This window comes from Oculina patagonica, chromosome 11, assembly GCF_052425735.1.
Source record: "Oculina patagonica isolate OP01 chromosome 11, crgOcupat, whole genome shotgun sequence".
In the NCBI taxonomy this organism is placed as follows: domain Eukaryota; kingdom Metazoa; phylum Cnidaria; class Anthozoa; order Scleractinia; family Oculinidae; genus Oculina; species Oculina patagonica.
Genome location: NC_135768.1, coordinates 5,985,768 through 6,009,186, shown reverse-complemented (window position 1 = coordinate 6,009,186; position 23,419 = coordinate 5,985,768). Strand labels below are relative to the sequence as shown.

General features: G+C 41.1%; 1 protein-coding gene across 1 annotated transcript; it reads left to right on the top strand.

Moving 5' to 3' along the window:
- The first annotated feature begins 10,196 nt into the window (after positions 1-10,196).
- LOC144631230 (uncharacterized) lies at positions 10,197-23,043 on the top strand. Its single transcript, XM_078489643.1, has 17 exons — positions 10,197-10,412; positions 10,541-10,603; positions 10,834-10,852; positions 11,915-11,937; positions 12,431-12,550; positions 12,834-13,449; positions 14,925-15,142; positions 15,523-15,637; positions 15,945-16,011; positions 16,354-16,674; positions 17,284-17,398; positions 17,525-17,581; positions 18,908-19,041; positions 19,631-19,752; positions 20,207-20,539; positions 21,313-22,223; positions 22,729-23,043. The coding sequence occupies exons 1-17, from the start codon at positions 10,317-10,319 to the stop codon at positions 22,924-22,926; spliced, it is 3,528 nt and encodes a 1,175-aa protein (XP_078345769.1). The 5' UTR covers positions 10,197-10,316; the 3' UTR covers positions 22,927-23,043.
- Positions 23,044-23,419: the final 376 nt, after the last annotated feature.

Sequence of the window (23,419 nt, the reverse complement as noted above, 5' to 3'; positions counted from 1 at the left end):
GTTGTACCCTTCATTATAGATTCTTTGGGCTTCTTCTTCGGCGCCTTCATCGCGGGTCAGCCTTTCATCGTTGGCCTGTTTTTTTCTGTACAGAAACAACCAAATAGAGGTTTTAAAGCAAGTTTTGGTAAATTCTAACCAAAGGAATGCAATACCACCTATAGCTGCTCCTTCAACAAGTGGATAAAGAAGAATATCGTTAATTAACGACATCGTTATAATTAATGAAAAATAAATATTTAAAAGAAATTTTTTAATCCATTGGACGGATTCCTCTTTTTGGTTGCGGGATTCTCGATGGCGCATGCGCGCTGAAAGCGCTTTTGGAGCTCGCTCTTACTGAGTTTTCATCTCTTGCACTCTCTGGTGTAACTTGAGAGTCAGCGGGAGCACCTTCGACGCTTTTTCTCTTGATAAAGGCTTTGATGTCTTCGCGTTTGACATAAGTTGTAATAATTGCAACGCCAATACTCATCAAAGAGATCCATTGATTTGTGCTTAGACCGCTGGATTCCGGCGGAGACTCGGTCGGAGCTGGTTCCGTTACGGGTGGAGTTACATTTCGCTTAGCAGCCGCAGATTTCTTTTCCTTTTCTTTTGCAATTATGGCAGCGGCCTCGACAGCAGCTTTTTTCTGTGCTTCACGAGCCTGTTTTGTTTTTTCAGCTGCAAGCTTGCCAGCAGCCACTCGCTTTGGATTTTTGGCAGGTTTTGTTGCAGGAGTTGTTGAAGTGACTTGTGGAACGTTTTCTTGAACAACTGCAGGTTCGCTCGGTAGTTGTGTTTCAGGGTCCGCCATTTATTAGAAAAAATAATATATTTAAATGAAAAATGCTTAGCAAACTTTTTTGGTCAGCATTTAATGAGCATTGTTCAGTAATTACTTAGCATTTTCTTAGCATTGCTTAGTAATTTACTCAGGAAGATCTTTATGCTCGCTTTCTAGAGTCGCTTGTGGTGCTGTGCTGTAATCAATGTGCTTTGCTGTTATCAAAGCAACAGAAGCTGGAGCAAGAAACTTGCCGTATTTGAAAGACAAACCGCCGACAAGATTGGAAAGCTCGTTGTTGATGATGTAGTCATTTTTTAGCTCTTTTTGCAAAGCTTCGATATTTTTTAAGGGCACGAACAGACTTGCGGCTTTCGTAAAAAGAGTGAGCGCGCTGTCGATAAGATTTTCTGTGGTCTTGGCCCCAACATACGCTTCGTACCTCTTGAAGTACTTTTCGACGTCTTTGTCGGTCAAGCGCTTTACCTGATCGTGAGTTAGCTGCACACCGATTGCTTCTTTGGACTTGCCTGTTGAAACAAGTCTTGCAAGCTGTTCACGTAAAGCTGGAATGTCAGGTCCCGCTGCTTGCATCTCTGACGAGTCGCTTAGCGACACTGGTTCAGGTTCAAGCAATTCCATTACGGACGTTTCCAACATAATTCGTTCACTTGCAGTGATATCAGTGGAAGTTGCGAACGGGTCAGCCATTTATTACTCTAAAAAATATGTTCAATAAAAAAATTCTGTGCCGTAAGGGTGGCGATGAGAAATAACAAGATGCGAAAACTTATTTTTTTTTCAGCTTTGAAATGACTTCTTTGTAATCTTCATGGGAAAGTTCGCCAGCGTAATCCTCAAAGATTGCCTTCGTGGTCTTGGCAGAGGGGGTGTAAAAGAAAACGATTGCCGCAACATTTTCGCGGAATGAGGCTGTTATGCTTGTCATTTTTTGAGTCAGCACCCATATGCTCAAGCCTGCGTGGCGAGCAGAGAAAGCAAGATTCACCAACTCCCCCGTTCGCCCTTTCACATCTTTAGAAGCAGCGCAGTCGTCGAGGATGATAAGCGTGTTCGCACCCTCAAAAAGAAATCTTGAAAGCTTTAACCAAGATTCAACCTCGTGCTGCTCGCAAATGAAAACAAAAAATCGAAGATCTTCCTCAGCAAAGCGATAATAAGTCTTGTTGTGCGCGAAAGTCGGGCATATGAGCACGATGTAGTCAAACTTGCCTCGGAAAGGGCCACAAAGCTGATTGACCACGTACCTTGTTTTTCCTGAGTTTGTTGGTCCAACAATGAGGGCGTTAAAGGGTATATTGGCAGGATCCATTTCAGAACTTCGTTCTTATATTATAAAAGCACAGATTCTAACTGCCTGCCAATTATATTCATTTGGGCGTCGCTGATTACGTAAATGTGGCAGTTCAAATTACCTGAGCCGCTTGTTTTCCTCTCTAGCTCAAGCTGTACGCCATCCTTTGTGTTCACAAGGCGCGTGCCGCTTCCGTGCATCGCGTGGTCAGCCATGGAACGCAGATCAATCAGAAGGCCAAACTTGTCTTCGGTATAAAACTTTTGCAGGTTCATGTGCTGCGTTTTTTTTTCTTTCATAAAGAATCTTTTAACTTCTTCCCAAATGTCCATTCCTTCGATGCCGTTGTTGTACAGCATGTTTGGCGAGCCGTTGACAGTGACGCTTACTTTTGTAAGGTCCGGGTTAATGTACTTTTCTGAGCTCCTTGCACCTTTGGCATATTGCTCAATAAATAGGAGCAAGATACCTTTTAGGGACCTCCTCTGCGGGTTGACCCTGAGATTCAGACGTGTGTCGGAGCCTTTTGCAAAAGTCACCACTTTGTCCCTCTGGATGTGGTCGTAAGCGAACTCTTTGCCGCCCGAATAAGCGCTGAATGCCTCATCTGCAATTTCTTTGCTTCTTATCATCTCGTACTCCAGCTGGATGTTTGTCAGCTTGTATTTCAGTTTTGTTGCATCTGAGCCTCTTACAACATGTTCGGCTGCCGCGAGCTTCAGTTCGAACACAAGATCGTTGTATAGTGCCTGAGGATAAAATGCCCCGTGGTCAGTTAAAATCTGGTGATCCAGACGGATCCGGTATTTATTTCCATATAGCTCATTCAGCTTTTTTTCTGCGTCGACTCCTGAACTTTTCTTATCGCCAGCATTTGAGCGAATTTTGTTGAGGTCCTCGCTCTGAATGCCCTCTGGCACCCTGTCGTCGCGCTCCTCCTGCGAAAGGAAAAAATCCTCAAATATTTTGTAGATGTCATAGCCAACTGTGTCCTGCACGACGGTGCCTTCATACTTTACAACAAACTTGTCGACTAGAGCTCGGCTGACGTTGTCAACCAGAAAGTTGTTGGCATGGCCTCCGCTCAAGTCGATGTTGAAGCGCAGCGCCAGCGAGCCAGGCACAATGACCTCGTTTTCGTTCAGCTTTGGCACTGAAACATACAACGTTTCCTCTGGATTGGCTTCAGTGCGGTCAAAAGTGATTCGTTTTACAGCTCGCTCGGCTTTCAGTGCGCCGAGGGTTTTCTCTACGCGTCCAGGTCGAAGGTTTTCTTGAACAGCAGCCATCTCTCGATTGGTTTTATTGTTAAATTGAAAAGTTTAATTTGAAAATATATATAAATTACGTGATGGCAACAGGTGGTGGTGATTTTGGATACGAGGACCCTGATTTGGACCGAGATCTTGACCACAACAGTGATAACGATGATGAAGAGGAACAAGAGGTCGACACAACCCGACCATTTCAGCCCGGGATGGTATCCACACCCTACCATGGGGGTGAACAACATGAAATGCAAACAATGCAGCACGAACAGAGCGGGCTGCCAGAAACATCCTACGACGAAACACCTTTGCTTGGCAGTGGGCAATCAATGAGCGAAAAGGCATGGAATGCTCTAAAAGGGGTGTTTCCAGAAAGCTCATCAACAAATCTTGAAGCCTCTTACAGTCTAAAGGGCAGATTACAAGTAAAAATGGCCGGAGCTGGTAAAAAAATATATGACCTTTTCACCACCAAAAGGGGTACAGGTGGTGAACAACAGCTAAATCCAAGTCTTACAAAAGAAATCAGGAAAGAACTTGGACCAATGGCACAAGAACTTATTGAGAGAGACAATAAAGAAATAAAAGATGAGCGCCAAAGATTAAGAGAAGCTGAAATTCAACTACAACAGGCAGAAAAAATTGGCACGCAAAAAGAAAAAGCCGCCCAAGAAGTGCGAGATCTGAGAATAAGAATCGAGCGAGCCCAAGCAAAGATGGATCAACTTGGGTCAAATGTTGAAAATGAATCAGAATTGCGCGAGCTGCAGCAACGGATAAAAAACTATCAAACGGATTTTGAAAACGCAAAAAAAGAAGTTGCTGCTCTTGAAAAACAAGCAAAGCAGAAAGCAAAAGAACAAACACGAGTCGACCAACTAAGGGCAAGCCTCGCTGCCAAAGAGAGCGAAAGAAACACTTTTCAAGAAAGGCTCAACGATACAAGAGCGTTGGATGATCTAAAAGAGCAAGAAGCCGAGCTGAAGCGACAAAACGAGGAAGATAAAGCGGTAATAGAGGATGATAATGCCTCACCATCTGAAAAACAAGCCGCGGAAGAAAGAGTTGCGGAAAGAACCGAGGAGCTCGCGCGTTTGCAAACGCAGATTGCGGAAAGAGAAAGGGCGCTTCCACTTCGTGAGAGGATCAAAGAAATCTTCAAAAAAAATGGCGTGACAGTAACAGCAATCTTTCTTGCTGCTGGTGTCACGATTGGTGCTGTTATTGGGGCCATTACAAACTCTTTGAAGGCTACCGGCAAAGCGTTGGGGAAAGGCTTAAGTGATGTTGGCTCAAAGGTGGCATCAGCTCTGCCCGGTCTTATTGGCTCGATTGTGAGCTTTCTTTTCAAAACCGCTGGTCAAGTAATTAGCTTTCTTGCAGAGCACACCTGGCTGCTTATACTTGCTGCGGTTGCTTTTCTTGTTGAAAAATACATCAAAAAGAGACGTTAACGCATAAGGGCGTAGAGCAAAGCTGCAGCTCCAACCGCGCCAACAGCGACAGTTGCTTTGTTTATTTCGTGTGTATCATTGATTTCGACCTTCGTCGCTTTTGCGCTTTGCGCGCTTTCAGCTTTAGCACCTTCTGTGCTCACTGGTGCCGTAGTTTTTTTTGTGTCCCTTTGTGACTCCTTGTGTATAGGATTTGAAGGGTGGCTGTTTGGTGGGTTTACCTTTGATGGTCCTCCGGCCATCAGTTTAAGAGCTGCTTTTTTTGTTGATTTATTAACATCATTATTCAATCCTATTTTCATTCCTGCTACAGCCTGCTTCAGCTGATTGTTGTAGCCGACAACGCTTTCTGTGTTTATCACCATACTACCCGGCATCAGCCAGGCACCAGGGCAGACAGCAAGGTTAAGCCGAACCTTCGCTTCATCGATGGCAAGTTGGTATCTTTGAACTGACTTTGCCAGATCTGGTTGCCTTATAGCGTCTTCAACCAACACGAGGAACTCACTTTGAGCCTCCTTTGCGCGGCCGCCTGTGCCAAGTATGCTACTTCGAACGTTGACCTGCGAACCCAGAATACAGTAGACAAAAGCCTCTATCGACTGGTTTACTCTCGACAAACCTGCCTGAGTCAGCCCTTCTGCGGCGTTAGGACAAAACCAGTCTGCCTGTGCATATGCAGCGTCGTCTGGCTCGATATATTGAATTAAGTTACCCTTGCTTGCAGCTCCCCCTTCGTCCGAAAATTTATCGTAATCTGGGTATTTTGCTCCAGAATTTTTTGGTCCAATGTTAGTAAACCAGATATAAACATCACCAAGCCCATGATTGGCGCCTCTTGTGAAACGAAAATCGCTTGACGGGTCGACACCGAACTCAGCGCATATTCTTTTATACGAAGCCACGTCGTACTTGTTGTCGAACTGGCTAAACGTTGGGTCGCCTGGCAAGGCGCTTACGCTCTGAATTCCGCCCATCTGAAACAATATTCGCCTTATTGTAAAATAAACGTGAAAAAGGTAAAAATTACGCACAACAGGTGGCAAACTGAGAGCTGAGTGTTCTTCATCAAAAATTTCACGACTTATCCCACTGCCTGTTGTCGCGCACCAGACAGCAAAGTTAAGTTGTTGAGGCCAGTAGCCAATATTTGGGCTAGCAAGCCACCTTTTTGACTCTTTTCCTGATGTATGCTTCAGTTTTGTTTTTTGAAAAATCTCTCTTAATTTCGTTGTGAAATATTGATCTGGTGTTACGTAGATGTTGATTTTGCTGTTAAATATTTTTTTCAAACTCGGTGCGGCTTCGTGAAATCCAACCGCGGGAATTGGTAAAGATGCGCCTTTTGCGCCGCTTGGTGACAGCTGTTGTGGAAAACCGCCTGAAATTTGATTCACCCCCAGTGCTTTTTTCATCTCTGGGCTCCAATATTTGCTGTCAGAGCCAAAAACATTTATCAAATGGCCTTGCTCTGCCTTGTAATAAATGTCTGCCGTTGCTGTGTGGTTGTACGCGAACTCAACCTGTGCAACAAATTTTGTTCGGTCAGCGTTTGGATATTTTGCAAGAAAAGGTTTCCATGCATTGTCTTTTGCCGCTTCAGAAATTTTAGTTGCTTCTGGGGTTTTCATCCACTTCATAAAATCTCTTTCTTTGGAATCAAGAAAAATTGATTGAGAAATGTCATCAGCTCTCGGAATAGGCGGAGCCATTTTATATTAAAGATTTATTTTTCAAAAGATAATTATAAAGATGGTTGTGCTCACTGTCACCACAACAGAAAATCCGAAAACTGTTTATTTTGACCAGCCTATTCCTAAACCGAGCTATATCCGGCTGCTAAGTTGTTCTCTTTACAACAGCTGGAATAGTTTGGAAGAGGATGGAATAGTTTCTTACAAAAAAGGGAACGAGGAAAAGGAGGAAATGCGTTTTATACGGCAAGGAAACTACTCACTCGACGACATTGGGGATATTTTTGAAAAAGGATTTCCAGAGAAAAATATGTTTTCTGTAAAAAAAGGCATTACGGGTCGTTCCTTAATAATAAAAGCAAACGAGGCCAAAATTAAAACTTTTAGACTGAATGAAAGTCTTATTAAGTTCTTAAATCTGTGGGTTCTTAGTGATACTGATTTTCTTAATCAAATTGTGGTAAATAATGTTTCAAATCCTAAAAATTACTTCATCAACTGTGACCTTATTGACAAGCAACAAAGCTTGCTAAATGGTAAGCCTTCAAGCCTTTTAGCTTGTTTTGACATACGAGGGAAACCGTATGAAAAAATTCATTACCAAAATAAGCATCTTAACGTCTTGCGCGACGTTGCGGCTGAAGAAAATGTATCATCTCTGACTCTTTCGATAAGAGATGAAAATGAAAATCTATTCGAATTTAACGGCTTAAATCTTGCATATGAGATTATTAAATTAAATACAAAAATAAAATTAAAAGTATACGACCATGTCTTCAGCTAACGTGCTCCCAAGTGCACCTGATTATGGTGTTAGCGAAGAAAACAGCGTAAAACACGCGGAAACCCAAACTTTATATCCTGTTCTGCCGCAACAGAATGACTTCCGTTTGCAAAAAGCGAATGAAGTTTTGAAATATTTAAGCGAAGAAGTTGACCACTATCGGCTGGTTGCAAAAAAATACAAGCGAACAAAGACAATTATCAACTACGCTTGCTTCATTGCTGGTGGCGTTTCTGGTGCCCTTTCAGCAGGGGGGGGTTGGTGCTGCAATGACAGGGATTGGCTTACCTGCGGCTCTTCCGATTGGCATAGTCGCTGCTACGTTCGGTGCCAGCGCTGCAGTTTTAACCGGTTTTTACAAAAAACTCGAGCCCAAACTTATTAAGCACTGCAAAATCATGGCCCTTGCCATGTCAAAGTTTGATACCGTCAACCGAATTCTTTCCAAATCTCTTGTTGACGGCAAAATAACAGATGCTGAGTTTCAGAGCGTTCTTAATGAGAAAGAGAGTTATGAGATTCAAAAACAAATATTTCGTAAGGGCACACTTCCAAAAGAAAGTAAAAAGCAAAGAAGTCCTGACATTGAACGGCTGAGACAGGAGATAAAAAAACAAGAACTGCAGAAATTAAAAAAACGTCTTGCAGCCGAGTCGAAATCAGATTTGAGAAAATAAACACTGGATTTAATCTGAGTGTTCAAAAAAATAAAATTAACGCATGGCACAAATCGTGACATTGTGTTACACACAGCGTGACATTGTGTGACACAGAGCGTTACAGTCACGCGTGACGTTGCGTGACAGGTCAAACGAAAGGGCAAAACCCTGGTCGGGGGGTGCTCGTTGGCTGTTTCTTGCCTAGCCCCGGCTAGGACTTTTTCCCCGCCGCTGACAAGGCGGCTGTCCCGCATTTTTACCTCTGCCGAGGTTTGAAATCCCGAGGAATTTCTGAGCACCCCCACGTTATCAGTAGGGCCGAGGCGGGTTCACCCAGGGGTATCTCCCACTGAAAGGAGTCCCCCTATACCCCGTAATTCACCATCCGCACAAGCCATTATAACAGGATTCAAGTGGTTGGCCATCCACTACCTCCCTTGACTTCACCAGAATTTGTGAACTAACAAAAAGTTACGGCCGCGTTAACTTATATATAGTTCACTTTGTCACATTTTTCACTTGTGGTACCCTTTCACCTATTTTGAGCAAGTACGCATGCGCTTTTGGGCATCAGGATGATGTCATCATTAATTAGACACTTGGTAAAGTTTGGTAAATAGGCTAAAATGTTGGTTCTTTTCCAAGCGATTTGCTTTATTTTAACCGAACTTTCTACTCCCGTTTGGCAAAATGAGGTCAGACAGATAACATATCAAGTCGTGGAAGCAATGCTTGAAGCAGAAAAAAAAATTAACAGGCCCGATTGAGTCCGATGTTTCGGGAAAGTTCTTTCGATCGATCGATAAACTTCTGTGATCAAATCCTGTTATTTCTCGATTTCTTCTCTTCGCTTCACTTCGCCAGCTTCTGTGGGGGCACAAAAAATTACAGCGCGTTAACTGAGCGTATTTTTTTTGTAATATCTGTTCTGTTTCGTTTTTTATCGGCCCAAACACTAAATCCTGATTAGGCCGCCATGTTTCTTTCTGCTCGTCCAAGGGCCTGAGAACTAGAAATATGGTTTCCAGACTCTCTCTGAAAATGTCACGCAACTCACGTAAGTCGCTCGCGATTTTGCGTGCCGCTCGCAGGGCAACCATTTTTCTGTCAAAAAAAAAAACGTTTTTGCACTTTGTCAGACAATTTTTGCATGTTTTTAACACGTGTTGTTTGTCAAAAAGTTTGCAAGAAGCTTTTTGTCGACTGATTTTAACAATTCGATGGTTTCTTCTCTTATAAAAAAGTTTTCTTTTTTTGCATTTTTCTGGTAATTAGGACGCATGATGTCTTGTTCTTTTGTGTTGTTTGAGATTTTTTTTGGGCATGTTGATATGATTGATTTCCTTCCTTTTCCCATTTTATCTTTATTGGGTATTTGTTCAATAGGAATTATTTCTGGCACGGCAAGGCAGCTTGAGATTTGTGAGCGCTCAAGCCGCAGAGATTTTGGGTGCCGCTCGCGATTTTTGTACACACACATACGGTGGGGGTTTTGGTCACTAATCGCGACAAGGAGCGAGGCGAGCCCGGGTGAGCCGAGCGAGTTGTCGCGATTTGTGCCAAAACCCCCACCGTATATGTGTGTTCTTTAGTTGTAAATACAACTATACTGACTAGCGAATTTGTACAAAGTGCTTTGTGTAGCTGATATTATATGAAAAACCGAAAAACTAAAGACTCAGACCCACGGGTCAATTTTGTTTCGAGCAACAAAATTGCAGCCTGGGTCTAGCCCGTACTTGTATCTGCTATCTCTTGAGAATCTATAGGAAATTGAAGCTTAAGACCAGCTTAAGACTATTGGAGAATGTGTAAAACTGAAATGTTGCTGAAAGCTGACTGTCAGCTGCCTCTCTCTTTCCAGGTCGCGGTTTACCGATACTTCGGGAACGTCAGATAGGGAATAACCCCACCAGGAGCATGTCCGCTGCCCCACCCATATCCTAATTTAACCAAGGGTGTGTGACAGGGTTGTTACACCCTGGTGTGGAGCAAGCCTTCCTGTAAAACCCTAGTAGACAGCTATCGCTAGCAGCATCAAACAAATTTTTCCCTTTCATGTGAATATGTTCAAAATTAGGAACGTGTACTTGTGGACGCCGGATCGTAGACGGGAATTTTGACATGTTTCATCAGTCTTTCCGAGATGGTCTGGGTCCGAAAAGTCTCATCCGGGTTTTACCTTTGCCAAATATGGGATGTGACGTAATGTATATCTTGCAAATTTCATGTCGTCATTTTTGTTTTGGTCCAAGGAAGTTGCTGAAGTTGCGGATTTCGAGAATTAGTCAGCACTAAAAGAAAGGGTATTTACCCGTTTTTGAACCTTTTGGAATCATTGCTGAAGTCTAAAATCAGCTATTTACTGCTCAGATGACCAACAAGGTCAAAGTGAAGGCGAGATCTAACGCCATTACCAGGCGATTTGAGATAAATTCCGACTCAACTTGGGAAGATCTAAAATTGCAAGTAGGTGAATTCGAAACTGCCTATTGGCGAAAGTCGTTTGGTGGTAAAGTCAGGATCCTTCTAGATGCCCTGTGACGTCTTCAGATATGAGTTTGACACCTTTTCGTCTTATTTTCTTCCTTATCTAGATCAAGGAACTCTTTAATACGCAAGATTTTACGTTGAAGTATATTGACGATGAGAACGAATTGGTACGTAAGCTGCTAGCTTCCACTTCAGTAAACATAGAAGAAGGAAAGAACGTTTGAAATTTTAATTGCTCATAGGGGCGATGAAAACCATAAGCTTTTGTTATGGCTATAATTTGATATAGCTTTGGTGTGCAATGCACATCTCTGATCACATATTTTGCTGGTATTGCAATATAATTTCGATACATTCATGTCTCTGATGGTTTTCGTTTCATCTTCTTGAATTTTAGGTCACGTTAGGAACGCATGGTGAGTTGTAAAGAACACACTACTTTTTAAGCCCATTTGATTGTATTAGACAATATCCAAATGAGCCTATTTACAAAAGCTAGAATTCCTAACAAGTCCTATTACTTTGCTAAATTTTCATTTTCCTTCAAATTCTTGAGGCTGTTGTTTGTTTAATTTCAAGTCGCTTGGCCTAATTCCAAAACATGCCACTGTTTTCGTTTTCTTAATGCTAACTGGAATTGGACTGGAGGTGAAAATCCCATGTTAGTTTCCTGTATTTCTGTAGTAATATTGAAAGGCATATGTACATGGAATAGTTATTATTAAGCATTACTTAGATGTACATGACTTTGTATGTTTTGATCCCATATAATTATGATGAAACAGTGAGGTATGCAAATCTGCCTTTAAGGTCATAGTAAAAAATAATCATGTAGAATTCCCAAGTACCAAGTTATGTAAAAAATATTGGAGTGTGAGCAGTCAGTTTTTGTTCGCAAAGCAACCCAAGGTTAAAATACTGGGGGCAGAAAGAAAATAGCAAGGGTTACAATATACAATTGTACCCCATGCTATTCTCTTGCTATTCTATGGCTTGGGTGGGTCTTAACCTTCATTGAGTCAAGGCTTTTGTTCAATTTAAAAAGCTGACCATGCAATTTGTAAACAACAGAGATGTCAACCTGAAGAAATTCAAATCCTGGCTTTCGCAAAAAAGTAAATCACAGACCAAACAAAAAACTCTGCCCACTCAACAAAAATGCGACAAACATGCTTGATCCCCATCTCCCCAAATCAACAAATAAGCTCTAAACAACATACTTTAAGCATTTTCTGTAGTATCTAGGAGATTTGACGACTCATATGTGAGACTAAGAGATTCCATCTGTATCTAGGGGACTCCCAGATAATCTGAGACATTTAGCAGGCTTGAAACAGGAATGGAAAATTGTTACTTTTTTGAAAAATATGGGGACAAGAGTATATTAGATAAAATTACAATGAATCTTCCATAGGGCTTTAAAAAACTTAATGTTAAAATCAGCAGTAGATTCAAATAATTCTTATTTATTTTTTTAGGTGAACTAGAAGAAGCATTGAAGGTAAGCACAGAAACTACAACATGTTGCAAATGAATGTTAATTTGTTGAAACTGTTGATCGGGTTTTTGTATGAAGAGTTGTTTTTACTATTTAAAGAAATGCTGTGGATATAGAAATTTTAATTCTAGCATGTCAGGGGGTTGCAGAGCCACTTACCTAATTTTAATTTTAATTTTTGATAACAGCTATTTTATTAAATATTATGGTTTGTAAAAAATTAATTTTTGAATTAACTTCTTTCATTTGATGAGTTTTATCATCAGTGAATCTGGTGTTCTCTGTTCAGTGAAAAGTCAGGGAAACATACTGTATTTTGGGAATTTTTGTTTTCTTCCTGGGTGCACCACAATAAAGATGTAAAACATATTTCTTTATTTAAAAGGAGCTACTATTTGCTCTAGGCAGTCACTAGTAATTGCCAAATTATCACAAACACTGGGCTAATGCAGACGTCATAAGCTTGCTAAAGAACATGATCTTCTTTTGAATGCAGGTCACTCGCAAAACAGGTTTATTAAGACTTGTTGTGGAGACTCCTTCTGATCAAGGATCTACTGCGAGAATTGAAAGTTTCAAGGATTTGCTTGGAGAAAGTGTTAAAGAAGATTCTGTTGTAAGTGAAGTTTGAATTGTTGGTAATTTGTGTGTAAAAATGAGGACTACAGGAATGCATAACTAAGGGCTGGCTACTGGCAAATTTCACCGATTGAAAGACAGCTTGTCACAAGCTGAAATTTCACAAGAAAACAGATGGGTAATTTTGAAGGAATAAAAACCAGAGGAACTGGCTGGGCTTTTCAATGGGCTGGCTTATTTTTTTCTTGCTCTAAATCTCTGGGAATAGTGTTAAATTGACTGTACACTGTACTTAAATACTGCTTTATTTTTCTTTGTAGCCTCAAGCCCCAAAGCGAAAATTTCTGTCTAACCCCCCTGCCCAATCAGAAACAAGCAGTGCCTTTAAGACAGCTAAAATGGACGACTCAGAACCGTCGGTTCCTGGGATGGTAGCAGCCCCAAGCTCCCAGGAAGCTGCAACAGGTGATGTCTGTAATGATGACCTGTGGAAGACAACAGAAGAGGAAAAACTGCCTTCCAAAGAAAATGAAGTGCCCTGCGATGGTGATGCTGCTGAAGCTACTAAGGAGAATGTGGTCGAATTCCAAGTGCAGAATACCTTACCTAGGCAGCCTCCCTGTGAGAGCGTACCTGAGGATACTGCGCCAAAGGATCAATATATCCCTTTAGTTCAACTGATGCAGCCTCCCCCTAGCCGTCCACCCCAGAGACCTCCACCACCAGCTAAAGTCAAAAAAGCTTCCAAGGGGCGCAAGGGCAATGGGTGTTATCATCAGCTGGCAGAGAATCTTGCTGTTGAACTGGCGTCCATGAATGAGAAACTTCACCAAAAGCTGCGTAGTTCTTTGGATGTGATGCAGACCAAGGAGCCTGGTGATGAGCAGCAACTTGGTGAAGTGGAGGAGGATTCTTATGTGTTTGTTAACCAGCAAGGTAATCACTGGGAGCATTTAGATTCATTGTTTTCTTTTTAATGTCATCTCAGACTGAAGTTTAAAGCTGTGAAGGAGCAAATGCATGAACATGTGGCATATAGTTTATCAAAATAGTTATGAAGTCAAGGAAAAAGGAAGATAGCATAAGGAGCTCATTGCAATCTCTGAAAAACATTTCATGAAAAAAAGGACTAATAAAATTAATAAAAATCACAGGGGCGGATCCAGGATTTTTCAAAGGGGGGTGACTGTTTACCAATATTTTTGTTTACTATCTTGTTTAAGCCCCAGTTTTTTTTATGGGGAAAGGGGAGTGGGGTAGCAGGCTTTTAGGTAGGATTTTCAAAGGCCGATATTTCATGGGGCCGTAGCTGCCATCCCCGAAGGGGGGTCTGGGGGGCATGCCCCCTCAGAAAATTTTAAAAAGTTGAAGCCTCTTAGACGTGATTTCCGCGATTCTGAGCAGCTTTAACATCTTTCAATTAAGTTATTAAACCACTGTTTTTCCTTGATAATTTGGCAAAACTATTTTTCCTCAACTTAACTTGAATTGTATTTGAGACAGAAACTCTAGTTCTTATGAACAGTGATTGAAATTTGAAGTTGACAAGCCACGAACTTACACGAAAGAACATATATGTGATGTTTTGCTCATCCACGTGCGTGAAAATTTTTAGCCGGGGTCCCTGTTTTTGCCCCTTGGCAAAGTGGCCTGGGGACAACTTGGTGAGAAAATGTTTTTAGAACAGCGGCTTTGCTTTTGAAATCGCTTCGACGAGAAGAAAACGAAAAATCGCTGTTAAAACAGATGTAAATGGAGAAGAAAATCATGCCAGCAAGGCTAAAACAACTCTTGAAAGCTAAAATGAATGTAATTTTTTTAAAATTATACACAAATGTTTTGTTGCATTAAGCACAGAAGTTTGTAAAACAGGCTGTCGAAAGTCTCTTATTTGTGTGTGTGGCCGTCCTTAACTTGGAACGGCTGGACGGCCGCTTGGCTGAGGAAGGTGGATGTAAATAAAATTTTAAATTTACTTTAGCTAAAGATATTACTTTTTTTCACCTTACCCAGTGTCATTGTCCTTAGTTTGTATTTGAATGTGTCAGGAGCCCGTTTATTTTTATTTTTCATGTGGATCAAGGGGGGTGGCTAGCCACCCAATCCACCTCCCCTGGATCCGCCCCTGAAATCAAGTGTCTGGACATACTACCAAACACTGTAAAAATTACATGAAATAACTGGCAGTCAGCATTAAACCGAAAAAGAATTTATTTTTATGAGACTGAGTTAAAAAGTTTTAAAATCCAATTCCGATTATCAGTCAGATTTATCTGCTTGACTAAAAATTGTGAGCAATATAATGCCCATTATATCAAACATGCAGTTCACAATTGAAAATAATATGTAACATTGCTCTTGATTGTGATCTAACAGAAGCTAACCCTATCTGTAATATTGTCTTCTGCCAGGCAATGTGATGGCAGCTGTGGTGAACATAGAAGATGAAAATCTCCTTTCCTCTCCTAATCAAGCTGAAGTAGGTCCAACGGAAACAGGAGAAGAGGGTAGCACAGATGACAATCCTCGACCTTCAGACAGTTCTCCTACTGCTGCGGGCAATACATCTAATCCTACCAATGCCAGTCATGCCTCAGTCGTAGAAGCAGTTCATCGTGTGGTGCAAGAGGTAATGATTAGAGAAGATTGGGATGGATGGGAAAAATAGATGTGAGATACCTGTACTCCTTATTAGTATGGTGAGGGGCAAGGATGGGCATCATTAAAAAAAAAGAAGTAAGAGTTTTTACAGTATTTGAAGGGGGAGTGGGAACAGCGAGTAATCAGCAAAAATCACCAAGCTTTTAACTGAAGAGAGCATGTATCAATCTAACAATCATGGCTCTCTAGTATGTAGCTCCTGTGAAGGTCCCATGATCACACATTAGAAAACATTCACTACTAGATAAGGAGCTTTGTCTCTATTTTAGTGTAAAAGCCCATTAAATAAAATTGCTGTTCATTGTTAAATTTGTTTCACATAGTTTTTGTTTTGCTGTCAATTCACAGTCTCTGCCACGCATAGTGGAAGAAACAATGAAGAATCTTCAAGGACTCCACATAAGTGATCCTTCAGCAAGCTCTTCACCCATGCAAAAGCCTGGGAAGTCAACCAGCTCCAAAGGTAATTCTCGTCGTCTTGATAAAACCTTTTTTATTCCAAATCTGGCCTATCTTTGACTAATTATAACTCTCCCAGATTATCAAGGATTCACATCTCATTTGCGATTGTGTAGTTCCATAAATAAATACCCCCACCCCCTCTGGAAATTCCAATTAAGTTTCAGGTTTTGGCCTTTAAGATCCCTCCCACCCTTTTCTGTGTGTGTGTGTGTGTGTGGGGGGGGGGGGGGGTATGGACATTTTCTGGAACTACACATCTAGCAAAAGATATTATTTAACTAAGAGTAATTTTTTGTTTTTGTTTTCAGTTATGCATAAAGGCATTGTATGTGCTGGATGCAGCCAAGCGATTGCTGGAATTCGATATAAATGCTGGTAAGGATTCAGTTTCTGCTCAGCCCCTCAAACATTTTGTTTGGAGGGGTCCCTCTGCTATCACTAACTTAAGAAGATTCTGCTGATATCGCAATGGTCGAATAGGGGCAACTAGGAGCTGATATACAAATCAGGCTTGCAGCTCTTACATGTAAATTGTGCTTGTCTAAGTTTACTTTTGTTGTGATTAAGTAATTAGATGACTTGTCCCAGACATGACTTTTCAAGCCATGGGGATGACAAGAAGAGCCAGAACTTGCAATGCTTACAAGTCATGTAACTAACAGAGTTGGGCCTTCATGTATAAACAGAAGATTTATAGTTTCTCATATTTATCCACAGTTTCTGTACAGACTATGACCTGTGTGAAGATTGTGAAGGAAAGGAAGGAATTCACGATCCTGGCCATTTCTTTGCTAAGCTGCGACATCATGTGCCTGGAATTGGACGTAAAAATGGTGAAATGGTGCCACTGTTGAAGAAGTTTGTCTACAGGATGGCACTGAAAGAGGAGATCAAGAATGAAAAGAAAGAAGAGAAAAAGAGAGAGAAGGATGAGAAAAAGGAGAAGAAGAAGGAGAAAAAGTTAGCAAAGGCTGTCAAGAAGGATGAAAAGGAAAAGAGAGAGTTGAAAAGGAAGACCAGGATGGAATGGAGGCAAATGTAGGTTCCTTGCACTTTGAAAATAATTACAATAAATTATAATAATTATTCAATGACAACTTATTTCAAAGATTTATTGTGGTTTTCAGTGATATTCGAACTCGGAAATTCAATCCTCAACCAACGGTTTACACTTCTTGCTGCCATAAATCATCTTAGTTAGTGGACCTCTCGGAAAACAGAAGTTCAGTTCAACCAGGTCAAAAGGTCACATCCATCAGTTGTGATTGGTAGATTTTGCTCCAGTTTGTTTCTGTTTTCATGGTTCATTGGCTGTCACCATAATTATGATTGATGGTGGCGAAAAACGCAATTGTTAGTTGGATTTTGAATTTCAGAGTGCGCATATCACTGAAAACCGCAATAAGTATTGTGTACCTTGTCTCTAGTGTTTTCAAAACACAACGCACTGAGGGCATTCTTTGCCCTCAAACGGAGTCGAACCCATGATGTCATACAACTAACTCTTAGTGGCCAGCCTCCATGGACTTCCCAGTATGTACCCCATACATGGCCATAGTGACTGTTACATAAATAACTGAAGATTCAGTTCGTATTGTTAAAAATATTTGAGATTACTGAACATGTTTTTTTTTTTTAAATAAACAGGCGACATGAGAGGGATTCTGCCACCGCCCTTGAGAGGCTTCAAAATTGTCTTAATGCTGAGTTCATTGCAGATGCTAGCATACCAGATGGAACAGTGTTGAAGGGAGGAGAGAAGGTAAGGCACAAGGGAAAAAACTGCTTTTAATTACTTTATGCGTTAGTAGAAGAGTGAGTGAATCAATTGTATAATCGTGTTCTTGATAAACTGTTAAAACTTCTTTTTGTTTAATTTGTTTTGCAGTTTTTGAAGCGCTGGGTTGTCAAAAACAAAGGACGCAGATGGAATGCCAAGACAGTGGTAAATATTTTATTGATGAAAATTAAATTGTTGTGGTTTGAAAGTACCCGGTAATAATAAATGCAATTCAGTTTATTGCAGTTGTATTAATCTCGTTCCCAGATCTCGTGGGCGAAGCCGAAGGCGAGATCTGGTCAAATCCGATTTGCACCACGTGATTGCCTGTCAGGAATGTGGCAGGCGAGTCAATTGCGCATGCCCTAGACAATTCTAAGAAAATGGCAATCAAATGAATATCCAATCCTCAACCAAATGAATAACGAATGCTTTACCATTCTCGTCTTTCCTGGAATAATATCTAGCAGAGTATTTTACTAAAGAATTAAGCAGAAGGCAATCATGAAAGCTTTAGGTCGGGTAAAAATATTTATTTGATTTAAAAAAATTGTTCATTTGGCGGTTACATGCAATGACTGAGACATGTCTAGATTTTATGCAAATTTGATCCGGTCACATAATCAAACGTAAATATTCTTACGGCGGATTCTCTGTTTTTAAACATCGTTATTCGTCAGAAATAGCTTTATAATGCTACAAACAACTAAAACGAAATCTTCTTGTCTTTTGAGGCCGACTGTAAAAAACGAAACGTCTCAAAAATGAATATATTATGATTGCGTGCATGATCTATAATTTGCATAAAAAACAGACATTGAATTCCCTTGGGGCCGCATCGCACGTTCAAATTTTAGCGCTGTGACACAGTCAATCAAAAAAATTGAATTTTCTTACTTGGCCAGATCTCGCCTTCCGGCTTGTCTACCTGCGAGATGTGGGAACGAGATTACAGTTGTATTTGTCAATAAATGTGATTAAAACTATATGATTCTATTAATGTTCAAGGTCAAATGCTTGTTAATAAGCACTAATTGTTTCAGTCAGGATTTATGTTAATTTTTAATAGTTTATTGAATTTTGTTTATTTTTTACTTAGTTTGATTATTAATTTAAACTACAACCCCATCCATCTGCAACATGTATTTAGCAATATTTCTATCAATCCTCTTTTCTTCAAAGAAGTTGTAGTTTATTATAAGAAGGTACTAGATGTTTTATATAATTTGAACAGATATAACACATGTTAGGAGGGGGGGGGTTTAACCAAAAAAACTTCCTGGAAGGGGGGGGGGTAGTTGACACAATGTACAGTTTGTATGCATTTAATATGTGTCTGTTGTACATTGTACAATTATCATACAAGTTTGTGTAATCATTGTGAAAAGTTCTTAGTTGAAACATTAAATCCAGAGCATTTGTGTTTTCAGAAGTTTCAGAAATTGTCCAAGTCGCACTTTACTAAATTTGTTTTTTTTTTACCCCCTACAGCTGCAATGTGTGGAGGGTAACATCTTAGTGGCATCAGGAGAGAACAAGGTGGAGGTACCATTCCTTAAACCAGACGAACAAGGTGAACTTGTTGTTCCCTTCATTGCACCTGCAGTCCCTGGCCATTATGAAAGGTAGGTGTTCTGACAGCCACTTCATGTGCCTCCAACTCTTCCACCCCAGCTTCTCCTATCTTTCCTTCTTCATTCTTCAGTGCATACCAATTAACATGTACTTCTCTCCCAGGGTGAGGACTCCCCTATAAAATGACAGGGGGGTGCTTGTACCTTTTAGGGGGTAAAATTTGTGGAATTGTACCACTTAGGGTGCTAAAACCTAAAATGACTGCTGCTAGAGTTGTGGTACCTTTTAGGGCTTCTGATGCAAATAGCATTTATTGCTGAATTATTTACTTGAAAACAGTCATCCAGTCATCAAATTGCCACTGCCAATAATTGTGTTATTTTAGATTATTGGTACCTCTTAAATTAATTTGGACCACGCTCAGAAAATGAGATTCTGGTACCTTATAGGGGAGTCCCCCTCTGGGCTTCTCTTACCATTAATTTTTCTGATCTATTTTATTGCATTTGTGGGATCTTCATTGGGTTGCATCCTCTACACTTCCACAATCCATCTTTCCTTTTTTTTGCTTTCTTGGTAACTGGGGAATCATAAGAACTTTCTGTAGTTAATCAGAATAATTTATTTGTTTTGTTGCAGTAAATGGCAGTTGTGCCATCACAGTATTCCATTTGGCCCTTTGTTCTGGTGCCAGATTATTGTTGAAGGAGAGAATGTGGAATGTGAAGTGCCATTGATGCAGAACTCACCAGCACAACCAGGTACAATCCATAATCAAACACGTCCTTGTGTTACCTTGCTCCTCGCGTGCCATACTGTTGCCATTCAAAAAGTTGTAGACTAATTTGTGATAACTACATGTACATGTTTTAACTACATGTATCTGTTTTAATTGGCCAGTCAATTCAAAATGCATGAAGCAAGGATGGCAGAGTTTACATTGTCAGAGAGGGAATTTGGAGCTTGGTAAAAAATGGTTAAGTCTGCATTTGAGCCCAATGGCCCATCAAATGTGGAACCTCAACAACACCACATCTCATAGTTCTTGCACTTTGATTAGCTATACAAATGAAAGCCATCAAGTTCTCAGAAAGATGTCAAAACATTGTCAAAAATTAATTAAAAACTTTGTCAAGTAGTACAACATGCAGCACTGTTATAAGTAATGTTACTTAAGACCTCATGGGCCATCTTTCTTTTTTTTACTCAAACAAGAACCAGCACTGTATCCAAGCCATGACAACACCACCCTGGTCAACAGTGCATTCCCTGAACGGAACACCTCCCCTGTCAGGAAACTTGTGGAGGACATAGTTCCCCAGGGGGTGGAGGCTGAGGAACCAGACGAGGCATCAGGATCGGTTGCATACCTCAGCTCTGAGGATACTGCAGAGTTTGCAAAGATCAGGATGCCGTTAGAATCAGTGCTGATGGCAAGCCAAGCTGCTCAGGCTGCTGAGCTGGAGTGGGATGCTGCAGGGTGTGTCCTTGATACAGAGTCATGTGATATGGCGCAGATAGAGGAACTTATGGCATGTGCTACTGAAGGTACTAATTGAAAGTTTTTTTTTTCACCTGCGGGAAGGCTCATGTTTGGGGCCTTTGTGTGATTAGTGAAGCTGTGAGAAAGTGCCGGCATGGTCTACCAGGGTGGGAGCTGGTGGTGAGGCCCCAAACAAACACAAGCCTGCTTGTAGGGTAATCATTATCCTGGTGTAAATAGCTAATTGTAGCCAGGGTGTAGCTGCTTCCTCAGTGAATTGTCATGGCGTCAAGACCTCAGAAGTGCTAGGATGGAGCAGGTGTGACAAGGGTCATACAAGTATCTGAGAGTCTGTGACTATCTGAGCGAGTCTTACTTTACACAAGTCTTACAGCCAATAACGACCTGGCTAAACTGACCAATCAGCTTCAACCGACCAGACTTACCGACTGACAACAACTAAAGTTTCACTAGACTCTGAAGGTGACTTCCGCACAGGTTGTTGAAATGTCAGTCACCAACAACAGTTCTTTTCAAAACTACTCTCACCTGACCTGGACGACCACACTATTAGATGTAATTATGGCTGGACTTGAATGAAATTAAAGCTCAGATGTTTATTGGTTGGTTCAGATCACAAAAAGTATAGAATTGTGTTCTGATAGCTAATTTTAGCTACAACTAATGGTACACCCCCCAACTCCTGTGTAGCTTTCCAGAGGAACCCCTACCTGCTTGTCACATACTGCTTTCAAGTCCTTTCTTGTGCTTGATTCTTACTCTGTCAACATGTATTACACAACAAAGGTCTTTTTAGTAATTCTTTGTTATTTCACAGATGTCGCCAGTGATGCTGAAAGCATCTCCAGCGATATGTCAGATGAGTTCATGGTGGTACCCGTCCCTTCCTGCTTCGATCCAGACGCCCCCCTGACTGCAGATCCCTCCCCTGTCACTGTCAGCATAACAGAATACAAGCAAATGACAGAGAGTCAACAGGGGCCTTTCTCATTCACCCTTAACAATCAAACTACACTCCAAAGCGAGTTGAAGAGTGGTCCAAGCAGTGCTTCTTATATTGAACAAAGGAGTGTCAGCAGTATTGAAACAACATTGGAGATGACTTCAAGGACTACCACGGAGGAGGAAAATCGTGTTTTTGATCTTGCTGGGGAGACTATCCCACTGCTACCTGAGCCACTGATCCCTCAACCAGGGCTGGAGACCGCCTTAACAATGGAAGCGCCACCTAATCTACCCATCACCTCTGAACCCTTACCTGCCCCTGAACCATCACACAATGACAACCCTGATGATAACGATGATGATGATGATGAGGATGATGATCACAATAGAAGCAGTGATGGACCTGTCTTGCCAGAAGCAAGCTCTCAACCCATTGCCACCCAGCCCTTCTCAGGCCCAGATGAACCAACCCCTGTCGCATTGCAACCAGAGCCTTCAACACACGTAGTTACAGTCCCCACAACTGTTCCCGCGAGTGAAGTTACTGTTGTCCAGCGGGTCCGACATAACAGTAGTAGCAGTGATTTTGCGGCCAATGTTGTGTCTGATGTATTGTCCACTGTAATAGATGCTGCAGCCAGTGCAGGTAGAGCTGCTATAACCACTGTGGAGAATTTGATCAACGGTGGGCCTAAGCCACAGACTACAGCAACGTACAATGCTGAGCAAGGATGTGAGATTTCAGTGAATCCACCACCAGAGTCCGATGAAACACCTGTTCAGGTAAGTTGACCTGCTCTAACCAGTGCTAACTGTTGAAATGTAAGCTGCTTGAATTAACATGATCATGCCATTTTATAGTATCATACATGTACTATTCTAGAGGCTAACTAGGTCCCGTCATTAGGGGCTACTTTGTCACGCAATTTTAGGGGATGCTTCGTCAATAGTTGTAATTATATACTTTAAAAACTGGGAGTTTTTAACTGCCCAGAAGTTTATCTTTAAAATTTAGCTAGTCTCACTGATACTTAGTGAAGTACTGAATGTGTAATATACAGCGTTCACAAAAAACTACATCAAGACGTTTCATCTGAACATCTTCAGTCTTCATCAGTTTCAAATAACAAATGTTTTAAACATATGTCAAATGTTTATCTTTTCTCTTTATAATGTTGGGATAGTCATTTGCTTATTTGAACTCATGAAGTTTGAAGCTGAAAAACCTTTCCTTGCCTGTAGTGACCTGGTAATGTAGCTAACGGTATGCTCACCCCTCTCCCCACAGGATGCTCCGGAAGTGCACGCTGTAACCTGGCCTGCTGGTCGATCTCCCGCCGCGTGTCAAGAATGTCTGATGGAGATGGGCTTCTGTGATCGCAAGCTCAATGAGCAGCTACTCAAGAAGCATAACAACAACGTGGCTCTAGTTGTCAACGAGCTTCTGTCTTTCACTGACAACGAGTGGTCCACTCGAAGGCATTAATTAAATGATGCAGTGGCATTTGATTTCTTTCCCTATAATTATACCATAGTTAGTAAAGGGGACGTGTGTTCTATATACCAACGAATTTGTTGTTGATTTATTCTTTCACTAAAGTTTTTGGTTCATTTTCAGGAGATTTTGCACGCAAAATTAATGAATAGTTAGAAAATACCTGGAGAAATTTCCTTGTTAGGGTGGGGGAAAAGTCAGGAAATGTGGATAAAATAAGGGAAATTCTAATTTTAATGGCAATTTAATATTAGAGAAATTCTAGGTTATTTTTTTCATGTAATTAATTAAGAGAAAGGCATTGCAGTATTTTAAGGCTTTCAGGGTTAAAAGATGTTCGTTTTGGATAAGGCACTGGTTGGGGAAAAGTCTAACACAGGTTTTTCTTCTGGCTGGTGGTTTGCATGGTGGTTACATCACCCGGCACACGAAAACGTTGGCACAGAGTTTACACTTGTTAAATACTACTACTGGATATTAAAGT